Raw genomic sequence first — 18701 nt, 5'->3', positions numbered from 1 at the left:
ACTGTTCTTCACGATTTCCGCATCGTACCCTCTTTTGATAACCTTTTTAACACATTTTACAAATATCTGATTTAAATAAAGACTATGTTTAATTTTCCAAATTTTATAAACTACACCTCCATAGTATTCCAGGTGTGTAAGTCTAAGTTTTAAAAGTGTTTAGGTTAGTATCATATTTCTCTAAAAGTTCGGTTGATCTGTAGTAGAATTTACTGAAAGCTTTCCGTAGCTTATGACAACGTTAACCCTGTCCTGATATTTTTTGGTGATATTAAAATTTCTATCATTAAAATCATCTATCTTTGAGCAAGTTCTTGCAAAACGAATAAGTTGTGAAATATAGACACCGTATGGTGTTGCTCAAGGGACATTTCCATCAACGATGGTGAAGTTGACAATTTCAAAATTAAAATCGTCTCTTTTAACTTATATTTTCTTTCTAGATTATCAACTATGATTGTTAAATTTAAGTCCAAAACTGACGTTTCTAAATTTGAAGTATTAGCTTTGTTAAGCTGTAACTCTTTTGGGTAAATTTGTTTACCATTTCGGAAAAAATATAGGTTGTCTATATTTAAAATATCATCAAGATACCTCGAGGTTCCATTAAAAGTTTCAATAATTTCAAATTTTGTCTCAGTGGATAAACTAAGCATTAAATAGAACTTATTTTGAAAGCATTTAATGAACGATACGATATGGTTTTCATGAAAGAAGATTTTCCCGCAGTCAGTAATGCAATTTCTTCTGGAATATTTTGCAATATAATTTAGTAAAGATTTCTAAAAACCTAAATTGTGTATATATCTTCAATATTTTAACTTTAGAATTGCAGAATGTCACAGGTGTTGAAATAATATAAAATACAGATGTCTCAGCATTTTAAGTGGAGTATCACGATATTAAACACTTTACTATTAAGAGCAAACTTTAAAACGTGTTATTTCATGACCATAATTTATTTTCAGACCGAATTGGGTCTTTTTAAGTATCATTTATTTGGTACTATATGTACCAATTTGATCGGCATGAGATTAAACAAATAAAGTGTAAATTATACTTTCGTTCAGTGGTAAGGACGCCTGATATTTTCAATGATATAATAAAATAACACTTGAAATCTGTTTTCTGTTTGATCATATATATTCCACCTCCTGTAGCGATCCAAGTACCTTTCAAAAGAATATTGAAAAGTTCTGATATTGAAGTATTCTATCTAAGTACGGTCCCACATTTTATATATTTGCTTTCTTTTTTTTGGGAACACCTGACGACGCCTTATGAAGCAAACATTTAACTCTCAGTTTTGCAAGGTTGCGTTGTTATTTATGACTGAGCATTTTAACTATAAATTTTATGCGTGTTTTTTTTCAATTTTTTTTTATTTGTCGTGGTTTCAATTTTAGTAATTCAACTTCAAATATTAAGCTATTATTGTAAAACGTATTCATTCGCATGTAATTAACTTTACATAACAGTTTATTCTATATCTATCCTTTTAATTTAAGTAATTGTAGTTCTTTTCAACTTTTTCTAATGCGCTTGCTTATCTTTTAACAGTATGGCCCTGACAAGCGTCCCATAATCAGAATTGACTGTATGGCAGTACATCGTAGATGTAGATAACATTTCCTAATTTAAGAAGAAGGAAAAATTTGCTTTATTTTATGTTACATTTGTGTTGAGGCGTGAAAGTTTTATAAGAACCTTCAAGCACACTAAACCATAATTTCAAACAGATTTTTTTCTGAACAAATAAAGAAATAAAGTAAAGTGCATCCTCACTATTTTTTGTATAAGTTATGAAGTCAATCCTGTGTATTTTTAAAAACAGTACATTTCAGAAGACAATTTTCGATGAAGCTAAAAAATATTGTGTAGTTTTGAAAAATGCATATTTTATTTTATATTTTTTGCAAGCCAGTGGAAATAACTGACGAAGAGATTGCAGTGGAAATATTGCAGATTGTTTATCAGGTAAAATGAGATTCTAGCTTCCTACTGCATATTTAGTATGAGTGAAATACAAAATGTATACATGCTTTAAATCTGTAGGTTTATCTGAGTTGTTTCCTTTCCTAAAATCAGCACTAAAATGACATCAGGCTATGACAGATTATAGATATGCATTGATTGCAATGTAGCTAAACTTAATTATATCCGCTCAAACAAGTTTGTTGGCGGTATATAGGACTGAGCTTGTCTGTCGGTCCGTCCGTTGGTTTTCATGGTTTCCGGACAATAACTCATGGAAGCTCGGGTAGATTTAAATAATCTTTAGTACAAAGGTGTAACAGCATAAAATACAGGTCAAATTCGACTTTGCCTACAAACTTCCATTTTCTGACGTAGTTATGGCCCCTTTCCAACTTAAATTTTGCCAGACTCATGGTTTCCAGACAATAACTCAAGAGAGTAAAATAACTTTGGTACACAGGTGTAACATCATTAAATACAGGTCAAGTTTGACTTAAATTGTACCTTGTTGTGGCCATTTAATTCTTATGGTTGCCATACATCTGTGACAAGACCGTTTTGCGGGTGTATCATTCATCACTCCTGTGGCAGTTCTAGTTATATCTGCTATTTTACATGTTATATACATGAATCAATGTAAAGTATGCAAATGCGTATTTTAAACACGTTGATATTATCATTTCTGGTCCTTTTTTAATATTGACTTCCACTCAAGACAGTGCTAAGACCACGCCGCATTGATTACTTAGTAATTTGTTTATCAAAATTTCATCACCCCATCGCATATACACATAACTCTATTCGAAAACATATTTTATGGTAAGCCCGATTAATAACAGCAAACAATTAATGTTCAGTTATTTAGTTTTAGGTACTACTACTAAAACTCCTGGTCTCTTACAAATATGACCCTATTTTGGGTTAAACCTATTTCTGTTTTCTAAAACGTTAACAGAATATCTCGTAGAGAATGTACTTAATACTTTCTTCCTACTTCAATTTTAATGATTTTTGTTAGTAATGCGTTCATTATAAAATAATAAATTTTGATATACCCAAAGATGAAAAAGATGACGTACTACTTGACAGCAGGTTCCAATGAACAAGATGACGTACTAACTGACAGCTGGTTCCTTTATCTATAAATTGTAAGCTGCTAAGCATGCAAATATTAACGTTTCGGTGCCAGTAATTTCCGTTGCAGTGCAAGTTTTTCTTAACTGTAAGAAAACGTTTGGCTAAACTAACCAATGACCTTGAGTTAGTGTAACAAAGTATCAAAATAGTCATAGCTAAAGTTATTATTTCCTTATGATCGGGCAGGGTATCAACTTGTAACTTTGTCCTCTTTTTTTAGTTTTAGCTGTACTGGCCAAAAATATCCAATATATTATGCTCCGTTGGTATTTATGCTCTAGATAATTGCATTTTCCTTGTTTGCATATTTGTCATTAATACCAAAATATCAAATGCTAATAACTATGCGAGTTTGTTAAAACGCCTGAATAGATTTGTTTTTAGAAATATTATGCACACTTTTCAAAGATTTCAACTGTTGAAATAGGTATAAAATTCATACTATCTCGAAAATCACTACATGTGAGAATATAAAGCAGTTGGCTGGTCAAAATGTTAGATTTCACTTATAAATTACTTGTTCATTAATGTGGATTCGAAACAAGACCTTTCAGATTTTATCAGTCTGCCAACAGAATTCTGTTTAGACATTTCGTAAATATATATACTAAAATGACAAACAACGCAATGAAAATATTTGTTGCACCTGAATATTCAACCTGAGATTGTATGAATAAGAGCAAAGTTATAGGCCTCGACTTTGTTGAAATGAACTGTTTGAACGCTGTGTTGTATGAATCGAAGACAAATTGTAAGAATTATGTTTTGAATACACTATTTCGGAAAGGCATTCCGACCTACAATACATACGAGTCACTGTAGAGCTTAGCCAGTGCCTCTCATGTAACTCTTCGGTCAGACTAAGTCTACAGTAATTGTGTTTGTTTCTGAAGAATCTACTTTATCTAATTACTATAAACACTACGAATATCACGGAATAATACAATCGGGCTACACAATTATAAAGTTATTCCTCTATACTAATTATCTCTTTTTGTTAGAATAGATAAAAACACAGTATTGCTATATATAATTTCAGAACTAACAAAGAACAAAGCCTTTATTATTCGCGTTTGATATTAAAGTTTTTGGCGTTTTTTTTTTTTTCGTACTAGAGCATCAAGAATCAGACAGAAATTTCACAAGAAACAAGAAAAGAGTTGGAAACATTGTGTAAGGTATGCTCTTACATGCTTACTTTGCATTTCCTGTCTTATGGCTTGTAATATCTCAAATTAATTGAGTTTTAATGCTATAAACAGTGATGTGTTTGCGTACACATATATTTAGTTTCTTGATTAATATTCATTTACAAATACCATTGTGCCTGTACAAAACAAACGAATGTTGACATGTAGCAAAACAGAAATTCTAAAAAAAAACTTAAACAAATCAGAACATGACTGCTTTGATTTGTTCATGTATTGGATTTGCAGCTGTAAAATATGTTTGCATGACTGCTCCTGAATATAAAACACTAATCATGATTGAAGTGTGAAGTGAGTAATACATACTTCGACCTTGTACCTTTTTGTAACGATATTGACTGAAAAAAATAAAACAGTACCCTTTGCGCGCTTAATCTTCATTTACACATATAAACGTTTCTATTTGCTTTATAATTAAGTTAAGCTCATTAAAATGGTAGGAAGTAATATGTTTTCCCCCAATATAAATAGTAAAAATAGAATCTGCGGAACCGTTGAATAAATTGTTTCACGGAAATATTTAATTTTATCACTGTGAACTGAATTTATTTGAAACTTTTATCTTTTATTAGAAGTGGTGCAATTTCACTGCTGAATTCTTTTTAAAATAGTGTATAACCTGTCTGATGAATTTTGAGCACTTGACTAATTTTCTGTTCAGCAATAGTATGTTAGGTAGATCACTTGGGATGATATTAATTCAGTTTTGGCCTACATTTTAAGGTAAAACATCTTCGTGTCAGAGACATAACTTGAATACTGCTTAAGCCGGTGCTAGGGGGCGTGGGCAGTGTTGCATTTTCCATTACTGCTCATGAACAGACTCAATCAAACCGAGTCTGCAATTTTCACTGTTTGCCTCGTTCTCGGTGCTTCCGAGGGATCTACTTTTCAGATTTTATTAAAATTATAAAAACAAATGCTGAAGGACGGTTTAGAAGGGGAAACCTTGGTTAGTATAAGCTATCTGTTTTGTGTTCTATTTAATCTTAGTATATTGCACATACTAAATTTTCAGTAGTTTTCAAAAACCTAATAAAAATAAAATTATATAGAGGATATTACATGAGTGTCTTTTCATATTGAATTTATTAAACTCGTGGAATAAAATGATAAAATGCGAGGCTCTGCCGAGTGGTGTGGGAGACATAATGATTTACTCCAGTCTGTCTGTCTGTCTGTCTGTGTGCGTGCGTGCGTGCGTGTGTGTGTCTGTCTGTCACAAAGCTTGTCCGCACTCTAAGCCAAACATTTCTTATCCGATCTTCACCAAAGATCATAAGAGTTCGATAACTAGCCAAATCGGTCCAGGCGTATTAGAGTTATGGCCCTTGAATTACCAAAAATCAGCCTTTTTACTCTTGTCCGCACTTTAAGTCAAAGATTTCTCATCCGATCTTCACCGAACTTGAACAAAATGTGTTTGACCATGAGACCTCAGCCAAGTTCGATAACTAGCCAAATCAGTCCAGGCATTTTAGAGTTATGACCCTTGAATTACCGTAAAATCGGCCTTTTTACTCTTGTCTGCATTCTAAGCCGAACATTTCTCATCCGATCTTCACCAAACTTGAACAAAATGTGTTTGACCGTAAGACCTTGGCCAAGTTTGATAATCAGCCAAATCGATTCAGGTATCAGGCCCTTGAGTTGTAGTGAGTAAACAGTATATAAATACTGACTTGCTATTTAGATGGTTAGGCAGTTGTGGGAGACATTCGCTTTTCTCAAAAGCAGCTCTAGTATTGCATAATTGGGTTTTATCTTAAAATGCCAGAGTTTGCAAGAATACAAGAAAATGCAAAGAAATATATGCAAGAAATTGCAATGAGCGGTATGCAAGAATATGCATGGAATTATGTGCAAAATGCAATGTAGAAAAATGCTATGAAGATACAATAACTTTGTAGAGAGGGAATATAATTAAATTTAGAATAGTTGAGTTTGCACTGTATATATATAAATAATGTATATGCGTTGTTTCTTGAGAAAATTACATTGCCCACGGACTTTTGGGAAAAAACTCATATATTCATAAAACTGTGTTTTAAAACGTTCAGACGACCTTTAATCAAGCGTATTCAACGTATATTGTCATTGTATTTAATCTGTGAGTTTGGTTCGAGTTCATGTAAGAGCCCTGTAGCATGGGACAGGAACAGGGACATCTCCCTGTTAGTGTGGATAATTGAAACAAGAAATATCTTTAAAAATGATGGTCGGCGAATTGTAATAAGGAAAGAAGTTTATGAATTTTTCATCTAACATTCATCTTTCATCTAACATTTTTCAAATTGCAAAACTAAACACCGCACTTTAACAATTTAAATGGTTCTCTTTTAATTTTTCGAAAAGGTTTCGTAGGGTTGCAATTTTGTTTCGTTTATCCTTAGACGAATAATTAAAGCAGTAGTTTGATGCAGATTCATGAAGCGGTTCATGAGAAGAGGTCATTAAACGTGTTTATATTTTTTGCTAAATTGGTCCCTATCCCCATTTGTAACAAAATAGCAGGAGACCTTACGATATTGTTACACATCGAGTTTGATAAAAATCCATTACATTTTAGTGGTTAATGCGAAGAAAGGCATATCTACTTTTAGCTATAGTGGTCCCTAATAGGGCACAAGTTCCTTTATAAATATATTTGGAAGAGGACCTTATAATGATGCTCCGCACCAAGTATGACAAAGATCCACCAAGCTGTTCATGAGACGCTGTATAAAATCAATTCTAGTTTTAGCTCTAGCAGCCCCTAAAAGGGGTCAAATGTCCCAGGTGAACAAAGTTGGCTGCGGGCCTAATAAAGATGCTACAAATCAAGTTTGATTAGAATACATGAGAAAAAATCAATTAAAGATTTTTTCATTTATTATTTTTGTTTATTTCTAAAATAGGCCAACTGATCCCGCTATAACAAAAAGCATATTCGCTATTCATGAATCTTTGGACAATGACGTCACACCTATAAAAAGGTGAAGGTCAAGCAAAACATACATTTGTAATTATTTCAATATTTCTGTTTCATAAGCAAAGTTTGACCATAGTCATATCACATAGATAAACTGTATGCAGCGTACCTTCATTTCAGTGTAACGAGATTCAGTCATTATATAGCATATATATAATAAAACAGATTTCAACTGAGTTCAATATTTGCATACCATACTAAAGAAAAATATTCATATATAATAAATCAGTTAAATAATTTATAACAAATATATCAAAGCAAACAAGTTGTCATTTTAATATGCAACCTGAATAAGTCACAAAAGCAAGAAACCTTTTCATATACAGACGACAATTGTAACAAGGAACATCTTTTAAAAAGCACTTCTCTACATAAAAGACTCTTATCACACCCTTATTCATGTGATACGCAGACCGTACTCAGCTCTTTCTTTAATTTGATATATGTTGGTATTGAACAGGTTTTAATCATATTTATTAAACTTACTTATCATTTTGAGATATATCAATATTCTTGCTAAATATACTTAGCCAAAGTTAGCTTTAAAACTGTGAACAGCGTCGTTTAGGATAAACGCTTTGTCTACATTTCACTCAGCGTAGCACAATCAACAGAGTGAAAGAAATTGACACTCTCGTCTAATCAGGCAGAATGTTGCATAAATCTTCCATTTTGATAAATTATCTATAATGCGTTATCAAGTAGTTTGATTTGCAAACTGAAGTCACGTGACATAGGTAACGAAAACGAATTTAGACAGCGTCGCCGAAAAATATTAAATTTAAATTTGTTTCTCTAATCTTGTATTTTTGTTTCTACATTTCTGTAGCTGTACTTAACTTCTATCTTCAGAAACATGAAGAGAATGGTGGACGTCTTGCACACCGGACATACAAAACAGAAATTTCAACTAGGGACAAGAATCCAAGTCACGGGCAACCTTCCTATGCGAGTAAGGCATTAAAATAATCAAGAATCTATGAAATAACTCCAACAATAGCATCATATGTTATATGGTCTGGATTTGCTTTAATTTCTTTAGTTAGCACCATATGAAGTATCAGTCAAACCATGTTGCTGCTAAGATATGTATTAAAAACTTTCATTTCTGACTACCTTACCGACAATATATAAGTTTATTTTCGTCAAATCAATGTACGTACATACTGTATTTATAAAACAAATGAATAACATTATAAAAGTACATTGCCACTCAGAAATGAGTTAAAGGTCAGGTTAAAACTTCTGGCCTAGAATTTTAATATTTACAAAGTCCTAATCAAAGGATTATCTTATCTTTAAATTCAAGATGGGCTGTTTTAATATTTAAAATAATTCATAGGAATCTGTGTCAAAGATACGATAAAATAAATAGTTTAACTTAAATAACACCCTATAAGCATACTGTAAAACAAACCACCACACCATGTATTATATTGGACTTTGTTTTCACAAAAAAAATATAACAGGTAAGGGTGGATTTCTCGGAATCATGTAGAGCACCACAAACACAGCCTCAGAGCCACGCATTTTCAAAGTAGGTCCGCAACAAAAAGAAGCTGTAACAGAAAAAATTACAGATTGGTTGCTTCAAAGATCCAACAAGTACATTTTAATTTTATGCACAACAGATAGAGGGGGTGGGGATAAAGAGGTAAGGGGTAGAAATGGGCAGGAGGTTGAATGGGGAAAGTAGAACAAGGATGAATATGTAAAAGGGAATGCTATGTTCCTTAATCACAGTTGCACTACAACGTAAACCACAGCAGCGCAGACACTCGTGTACAAAAGATAAACACACACACACACACACACACACACACACACACAAACACACACAACTAACTTACATAGATAAACAGATAAGTTAGATATAACAACACTGTATGGCACTGCCCAAGACACACAGACGCACAAGAACACAAACCCACGCATGTAAGCTGGAAAAAACAACAATCGGGCACCGCCTTAGGATTCCGGCAGCCAAAGAAGGAAATTAAGGTGGTATTACGTTTTGAATTTCCGGTGAATAACAAAAACCAAAGAGTATTCAGTACTTTCCAAAAACCGTTATGTTATGATTCAACCAAATAGTTTCCTTTGTCTACCAGAAAGGAGCAAATCTTATATCTTAATATTAAGGTTTGTTACCTTTATTATAGACAATAAACTAAAGCAATAGAATTCATATGTGACTTCGGTGAGCTCAAAAAAGCAATTTCAAGCACAAATATTAATGTGGAATGTAAAGTAAGTTACACACTAGAATATCCCACCAAGATACTTACAAAAACAGTACATCTGCAGAATAGAGAGATAAAAATAATTTTGATAGCTCGTGAAAACTAATGACAAATTTTGACAGGTGTATGATGACTCATGACCTAAAAACACATCCCTTATTTTCACATAGATATTGATGATTTATCTAATCACATGTATTGGAAACACAATTTTAATACCGATTGTGTATGCAATAATGCTAAACTATCTCAGCCGTGACGTGTCCTTAAAGTGGGCACAATAACTTACTCATGGTAAAAGGGGAGGGGATGTAAAAGCGAGTGAGCGCAAATGCAAGGGGAAAGTATGGGGGCGATAGGGGGTGACGAGAAAGAGGAAAGAAACGCTAACAACAAACAAGAGAACATACGCAACACAAATTACAAGACAAACAGAAATCATAAAATTATGGTAAACTAAGGTATTATTACACCAATGCACTCAACAACACTCAGCAACAGAGCACCAAGAGCCTAACTAAGATAAGCCTAAAATAAGGACTATATGTTTAATTTTCCAAATTTTATAAACTACATCTCCATAGTATTGCCCAAGTTTTTTTAAAAGTGTTTTTTAGGTTAGTATATATTTCTTTGATAGTTCGGACGATCTGCAGCAAAATTTTCTGAAAGTTTTCCGAAGCTTATGATAACGGTAACCCTGTTGTAATAATTTTTGGTGATATGAAAATTTCAATCATTAAAAATCCTCTAACTTTGAGCAAGCTCTTTCAAAACGAATAAGTTGTGAAATATAGATACCATATGATGTTGCTCGAGGAACATCTCCATCAAGGTGGGGAAAGTTGACAATTTCAAAATTAAAATCGACTCATATCTTTTCGTTTCTAGATTATTTTTCACAATTGTTAAATTGAAGTCCAAAAATGATGCTTCTAAATCTAAAGTATTGGCCTTGTTAAGCTGTAACTTTTTTGGGTAAGTGTGTTTCACCATTTCGGAAAAAAAATAGGTTTTCCTTATTTAAGATATCATCAAGATACCTCGAGGTTCCATTAAAAGCTTCATTAATTTCAAATTTTGTCTCAGTGGACAAACTAAGCATGAAATATCGTTCATAACAGTGAAAGAATAAAACAGCAAAGAGTTGAGCGCAGTTAGTTCCAATCGGGATACCAGTTACTTGTCTGTAAGTTTTATTGCCAAATTTGAAAATATGCTATCTAATAGAAACCTTAGAGCTTCACAAACTGATCACGACTCCATAGGTTGTATCTCTTAAATATACTGTTAAATTTACTAGAATGCTCAAGTTTCATTGCCTGCCAGTTATTATCGTTTTCTCTTGCAAATGTTTTCTCAATTCAAGCTACCAGTTTTTCTTTAATAAGATTGTGCGGTAAATTAGTATAAAGAGTAGAAAAGTCAAAAGTACTTATACTCGAACATTTGAAGTGTTTGTTTATTAGCTTTTTGATAACATCTTCAGAGTTCTTGATGGACCAAAACAGACTAACATCCGAGTTCTTATATACTTTGGAGCAATACTTCTGTACGTGGTCTTTTATTGCAGAAAGACAAGAAGTCAATAGTAGAGAAATATCTTTTGTAGTGCATAAGGTTGAATTTGCAATGAATCGAGCTTTATATGGAGTTGTTTTTTTTTTGTTTAGGGATCCAATAACGAGTAGGGAGCTTCATCTGATTGTCTTCAAGTGCTACATTAAAATTTATACATTGAGCTATATGTCTTTTTACATATCATTCTCATCTTGTAGCGATAACTGGTGAGTTTTAGTATGTTTCAGTTCATTTTTGTACTATTTCTGTGTAGTAATCGCGTCATATAATAATAATATTATTTGAAGCTTTGTCTGCAGGAGGTAAAACAAAATTCGTGTGTAACTTAGATAAAGCTTTCTTAAGACTTCGAAGTGAAAACTTGGGTTTAGGGGGTAATCAGGAATGGTTTGATTCAGAGTCTCGCACTTTATTATTTTATGCAACATGTTTAACAAATTCAATATGAAAAGACACTCATGTAATATTCTCTAATTTTTTTTATTCCTTTATTATTTTGGTGGAGGGTGGGCGCTGAAAGTTGCCCTCGTCAGCACGTTTGTCAGTCCCACTTTGTGTCGTGCATACTGTATCCCAAAAAGAATTTGACCAAGAGTCATTAGACTTCGTAGAATTGTCATCCAGCATGTGAAATTGTGCATCTGGTGTTTAAATTGGGAATTTATACAACCAAACCAAAGTTATTGCTCTTGACTTAGTCAAAATGCGCGTAAAAAGAACCTAAAAGTTTGTGTCGCATTTATCTCGAAAGTACTTGACCTAAGATTATAAAACATTATAAGAATATTACTAAGCACGACTTTGAAGTTTTGCATCTTGGGTTTTGTTTGAGTTCAAGAGTTATGGCCCTTGACTTAGCAAAAATATGCATACAACGGTAAAAAAGTTTTTTGTCTCCTATATTTCAGATTTAGAGGCGTTAACATTACAGTATTAATATATAGCATGTATAATCGTGCAGCTGGTGTTCTATTAAGGTATTAGATCACTAATAGAGAACCTCCTTTTTGAAGAGTATTCAATTCCTACCATAAACCTACTTTTACTGCAGTTCTTAGGGGTGCGTAGGTTCAAGCCCTACTGGGACCAATTTTTTTCCCTTATTTTCCTTTTTTACTAGTAAGTTTTTACTTCTTTCAAGACTTATTATTGATTTTTTGTACAAAAATGGAAAAAGATGAATCTTATAAGCGATTTCTTGGTGTTCAAAGTGAATTTACTACTTAAACAGAAGGGGTAGAGTTACACATCTTTAAAAATATTGAGTTACACATGGTGAAAGTTCTCTATTTTGCTTTCACTCTTAGATTATATATATTGGAAGAAATTTAGGTAGGTTTTACATCTTCCCTAAGGTTATTTTTAAATGGAGTAAGCGAAATCCAAAACAGAAACACATCATTCGACCTTATTTTTTCAATGTTGAAGTATGAATTCTGTCTCATTAAATCCGTTTACTTGAGGCACCTTAGAAAAAATGATATTGACATTTTTATTTTGTGTTATATAATTGTTTACCAATAGTTTGATGTTTCTTCTATTGAAATTAATGGTAAAATGAGTTCTCTGCAAACGTTTTGGATAGTGGCTATCACTTTGAAATTTGTCTCTACTTCAGCTTGAGGAGATACCATACGTTATTCAAAATTTATAAAAAAAACGGCACGGTAAAAATTGTTTAAAATTTGCAAAATAGTGCAAAACGCGGTGACCTTTCAGAATATACCAAGCAAAGGCCATTTTGTAAACATTACTATTAGTGACCTAATACCTTAAGCCAGACCAGAGCTATAACCCTTCAAGTGAAAATGCACATTTAGTGCTTTAAATTTTGTGTTGCGTATATCTTAAAAATATTTGACCTAGCGTCAGACTTCGTATTAGTACGTAATACTACCAGAAACTACATTTTTCTACATTTTGGTTTTTCACTCTAGTAAAAACGTATTGAATCGAAGTAAGACTTAGCGAATCGTTGCAGACACCTAGTTAAACGTGCACATGTGTAGCAAAGACGGGACACTGAGTCGCTTTGTCACATTTCAGAACGAGCAAGATGTGTAACACTTAGTGAAAACATACTGATAGTAGGTAAATCCTATAGTCCATATAAACGGGGAAAAACTTGGCAATAAAATGTATTATGTTATTATGTTGAGGCCCATACGGAAGATTGTATGTTGCCTTGTTAAATAATGCAAAAGCGCTCGCTTATGGCTAAAATTCAGCACGAACGCTATTAAAACTTGTATGCAGTTTCACGAATGTATTTCATTGAATAATTAGAAATAGTTTAGAGTATGATCCACTTCCATTAGGCAGCCTTCTTTTGCGGAGAAAACCCTGTTTTTTATACCCGAGTGATTAAGGATTTACTGTTTCTGGTGTTGAAGTATGTTTATAAGTAATTCAAAGTTATTAAAACTTCTAATTCCAGAAAAACAAAAAATTGTAACATACCAACTTTTTGATCCTACTCCAAGTGAGGCTACTGAGTGGTTTATAGAGGAATTGATGAAGATACTTCAAGAAAATAATATAGTTATAAAAAAAGTCTCGAGCATTCCAAACTCCGACGACAATCTCATTTTGGTATGCAACAGATCATCACGTCTTGTGACTGATGTCGAGAGATCTTTAAGAGCAGTTGCCAGTAAGTCCTGCTTGTCATTTAATTATTATTTCCATAGTGTTAAAGTAACAGTTATACCATGATATAAAATACGTGTGTGATTTTAAAATGTATGGATACTGAAAGCATACGTCAACTGCTGAACCGCAATGTATATCTTGTATTTACATAAATTTGTAGTTTGTTTTCTTTCATATTTATGTTTAGGGTTTTATCGATAAGTCTGGTAAAACGCACGTATCTGATCTGATATAACAAGCAATTGTAGCGAACGGAGCGTTGAGATATCTGAAATGGTACACTTTATGAGTCAATAGAGTTGTTTATTATATACATAAAAGAGGGGCGTAATGCATTGTGTAAATAACCAGTTATGATGAAATGCACAACAGTCTCACATTTTAATATTTATTGAACTTGTTTAATAAATTTAATATTAAAGGACACTCCAATAACATCTTCTATATACATGTATACATAATATTCTGCTCATCATTATCAAACATTGAACGCAGCAATAGAAGTATTTTGTCTAAAATTATAACACGTGACTGTTTCAGATATATTACTAGTACATCGAAACAATATTTGACAGATAGATATAATCTAGCAAAACTTATTTCATTCTTGTCTAAATTGTGTACTATCAATCTTTCTTAATGATGAATGTGTGGACATTATTATAACTTGTTAATTATAAAGATTATTATTTCAGGGACGGACTACAATAGAATACTTTTAGTTGCCTTACATGTAAAGGAAGAGTATGCATTGCCCGAAGAGTCAACAAAGCAACATCTACTGTATGAAGATGAAAAGTATCGTGACCTTTTGGGCATTGTTGACATAGCGTTTACAACAGAGAATGGAATATATAGCTGCAGAATGAATGATACAGCCAAACAGGCCATAATGAACTTGTAGAATTTCAAACTGTAACATTTTTCTTTTTTCTTTTTTTTTTCAAGCCGAAGCAGTTTATTCTTTCGGATTTCTTTAACACATCAAAGATAACAAAACTTATTATAATCACTTTGTTGTATAAATTAATTACGTATATTTTTGCTATGATACAGGCAATTTTCAAACGTTACTTGTAAATACTTACTATTTCATTTGAACGTAACTTGTCATTTAGAACTCGTAGAGAAAGTAACAAATGAACCGGATATGTTTATTTGCACCCATCAGTCATGCATGCCCCTTTCCAGAAAGCAGAGCAACAAGAGAAGAGCCCTAATGATAAATATGAAAGCAGATCATTACCGTTGTTTTTCAAGAACGACCTACCATGTACTCTTCGCTAGCGGTTAACTGCAATAAACATACTGAAAAGTCGGGTCATAGCCTTTTTTGATAATTTTTTTTCTATAATTTTATAATATACAGCTGGAAAATTTTCATGACTCAAAATCTCCAACGTTTGTAAACAAAATCTTCATAACGGTAATGTTTTGAAAGTTTTCTTTAAATTACTATTTTTAAAAGTACAAAACCAAATCTGAATCACCATAAAAACACGAGATTTCAATAGTTAACACAAAAAAAACTCCATATATCTGTAGAGCACATCGTGAACTGTTCATAAAGCATATTACTTGCAACATTGAAGTAAATCCAGCCTTAGCCTTGTCAGACTTGTAAAAAATGTGTGTTGCCATTTTAACAGTTTTCATTATACCTGTTGAAACATAAACATTCTATATGTCTGTTCATAGATATAATCTTTTGTTGCCCCTGTGAACATCCCGATTCTTTGCAAGGAGAAATTGGTATGTTTGCGATTTATGATACTTGCTTTAAAGTGTGGTAAATCTGGGTTTTTAGCTAAGAGATATTCTGCTATTGCATTTGACAAGTTTACTGTTTTGCAATGTTTTGGTGACAGTTATTTTATTAGTTTTTCAGTTGATAAAGTTATCGGCAAAACAGATTGCATATTTACCTCGTATCGGAGCAAAGTTACAGTAAAACATGTACATAGTTTATAATGCGAATTCAATATTTTTATGATTATTTCTATCTTTAATGTGTAGTAAAGATGTGTCTGAACATTTATGCAAAGATTGAGGACATGACATTTTACCTTTAGAGAAATCCTGAAAAAAATGTGCCTTTGTTTACATTTTTGCTGGTCGACTGTTTATGAATAGAGCTAGCCAATGGAATTGATTTACTAAAACATTCAGGATTCAAATTCTACTGTATTGTCTGTGGTGTAAGTTTTTATTCATATTGAATTATACAGATTTGTAAAATCCCTTTCTTTTGTAGTCTTTGAAAGGCCCTTAGATAGGAAACAGGTAAACAGGTAAACATTAATGACCACATTTTAAACATTTAACTAAATTTTCTCCAGAAAAAAACTCTGTATGCGCAATAGGGACTGTATTTTTGACTGGATATTCGTGAACTTTAATCAGAGTGATCTTCGTAATGAAATCTAGGTCAAATTCAGATATGGATCATCTGGTGTCAAAAACTAGGTCACTTGGTCAAATCAAAGAAAAACCTTGTGTATGCAATAGGGGCTGAATTTTTCATTTGATGTGCATGAAACTTGGTCGAAATGTTTTTCTCCATGAAATCTCGGATGAGTGTTTACCTGTTTTACATGGGGTCAAAAACTAAGTGACCAGGTCAAATCAAAGATAAAGCTTGTTCAGTCTTCATTAAATTTGTTCAGAATATTTGTTTTCATGGCCACTTTTTTGCTCCAATTTCCATGAAACTTTGTCAAAATGTTTGTTCATATGAAGTTTTAGAGAAGATCTAATCAAGGTTGTATGGGTTAAAAACTAGGTCATTAGGTCATAATCTCCAATGTCCATAAATGTGCCATTACCAAGTTATACAATAGAGTAAAATTCTACAAAAGAACTACCAAAGTCCCCGGCCTAGGGACATTTTTCACAAAACATATAATTGCATACCATTACAACATCTTTCAAGTAATAGGACAACATACTAACAATGTAATAACTGTAAGTTATAACTATATATCATATAATTCATGAAGACATTATGAAGTTTGAAAATGTCTGGAAATCTATAATTGGTAAATGCTTTCAAATGCTAATATCTATATTTTAAAAATTTGTTGTGATTTTATTTCTAAACTGGTAAAAAAAAACAAGAGCTGTACGTTAGACAGTGCGCTCAGTTATTCGGCGATTTGACAGTAAAATAAATTTATGTCTCAATAAGAGACTTGCATACAGAAAATATGTCTATAAACGATGCTTTCAAAAAAAATTAACATGAAAATAATTTCAAGTATAACAACTTGATGACCTTGACCTTGAGTATAATGGGCCCAGCCCCTGCACATACTTTGTTTGTATCACCTCACCTCACCTATCCTCTTCACACCCATTGGTGTATAAGGCCTTAATGCGCCGTTTCCATTGAGTCCGGTCTTTTGCAACTGTTCTAGCTGTTGCCCAACTGTTCCATCCGAGCCGTTTTCGTTCTTGTTCGGTTGTCCTTCTCCATGTTGTCTTTGGTCTGCCCACTTTTCTTTTCCCCTCTGGCTGCCATGTTAGTGCTGTGTTGCAGATGGTGTTTTCTTGTCTTAAGATGTGGCCAATCCACTTCCATTTTCTGATTGTGTCTGATTCACTGGCTTTGGTCGTTTTAGCTCTCTTGTGTAGGTCTTCGTTTCTGATTTTGTTTGGCCACCTTATCCTAAAAATCTGTCTCAGGCATCTGTTCTGAAATGTATCAAGTTTCTTTTTGTCTTGTTCTGTTGTTTTCCATGTTTCACTCCCATAGAGTAGTACTGACATGACTAAGCTGTTGAAGAGTTTGACTTTAGTCTGGATGGAGAAGATAGAGGATGTCCAGATTTTCTCAGTCTGCGAAATTGATTTCTGCCTTTGCCTATTCTGCTATCGATGTCTTCGTCACTGCCCCCATTTGGATGTAACTATTCCACCCAGATATGTGAATGTTTCTACATCTTCTATGTTTGTTTGGTCTATTTTGACTGGTGTTTGGATCCTAGCATTCAGTCTCATCACTTGTGTTTTTCTTGAATTTATTTTCAGTCCAGTACTGCTTGCGTTTTCTTTCAGTTTCTCCGTTTTTTGTTGCATATGTTGGAATTTGGAGGAAAGTAGAGCCAAGTCATCAGCGAAGTCTAGGTCTTCTAGCTTTGTTGTGAATTTCCATCGTATTCCTGTTGGATCGCTGTTGGCGGTTTTCTTCATAACAAAGTCAATTGCTAGTAAGAACAGAAAGCCTGACATTGTGCATCCCTGTTTGACTCCTGTTGTAACCCTAAACCATTTTGTTTGTATGCTGGACAATATTTATGTGAAGTTACAGTAAAAAGTAAACATATAAGCAATAGTAACAAAGATATGACAGAAAAACAAAGGTTGCCAAAAAAACTTTAACCTTAAAAATAACTGTAGTATAACATCTTGGTGACCTTGACCTTATGTATAATGGGCCCAGCCACATACTGTAAAATCATTTAATTTTCGTGGGCATGAAATTTCGTGGTTTTCGTCAAAACAGCAATTTCATGGGGATATGAATGCGTGGATTTTAACTTTTGAACATAAAATGAATGGGAAGTTTACTTGTTCGTTGGGATTAAATTTCATGGATTGACTCAACAATGAAATCCACGAAAATTAGTCCTCAATGAATATTAATGATTTCACAGTACTTTGTTTGCATGCTGAAGAACGTTAATGTGAAGTTACAGTAAGATATAAGCAATAGTAATAAAGAAACACAAAGGTTGCCAAACTTTAACCAAGAAATCTCACACCCACGCCGACAACAGGGCAAGTAGAATAGCACCCTTATTCTCCAAGTAGTGGAGCTAGTAAATAAGAATATAATGAAATGTTTTATCATTAATAAATGGAGGTTATTAACAAACAAATGAAATCCATGACACTTATATGGTACTAAAAAAATGTTTTTAAAGTACACAC

The 18701-nt window shown here is 32.9% G+C and overlaps 1 protein-coding gene across 1 annotated transcript; it reads left to right on the top strand.

Annotated features, from left to right (window-relative positions):
• Nucleotides 1-6092: 6092 nt before the first annotated feature.
• Nucleotides 6093-17329, top strand: LOC128559136 (uncharacterized). Its single transcript, XM_053550307.1, has 4 exons — nucleotides 6093-6156; nucleotides 8123-8245; nucleotides 13555-13770; nucleotides 14465-17329. The coding sequence occupies exons 1-4, from the start codon at nucleotides 6093-6095 to the stop codon at nucleotides 14671-14673; spliced, it is 612 nt and encodes a 203-aa protein (XP_053406282.1). The 3' UTR covers nucleotides 14674-17329.
• The last annotated feature ends 1372 nt before the right edge of the window (nucleotides 17330-18701 follow it).

Source organism: Mercenaria mercenaria, chromosome 8 (assembly GCF_021730395.1).
Source record: "Mercenaria mercenaria strain notata chromosome 8, MADL_Memer_1, whole genome shotgun sequence".
NCBI classification, from domain to species: Eukaryota; Metazoa; Mollusca; class Bivalvia; order Venerida; family Veneridae; genus Mercenaria; species Mercenaria mercenaria.
The sequence above is the reverse complement of the archived record's forward strand: the minus strand, read 5'-3'. Positions and strand labels throughout refer to the sequence as shown.

Coding starts and splice junctions, on each gene's coding strand:
- LOC128559136 (XM_053550307.1), top strand. CDS start 6,093: ATGCCAGAGTTTGCAAGAATACAAGAAAATGCAAAGAAATATATGCAA. Junction 6,157..8,122: donor GCAAGAAATTGCAATGAGCG/GTATGCAAGAAT, acceptor ACATTTCTGTAG/CTGTACTTAACTTCTATCTT. Junction 13,771..14,464: donor ATCTTTAAGAGCAGTTGCCA/GTAAGTCCTGCT, acceptor TTATTATTTCAG/GGACGGACTACAATAGAATA.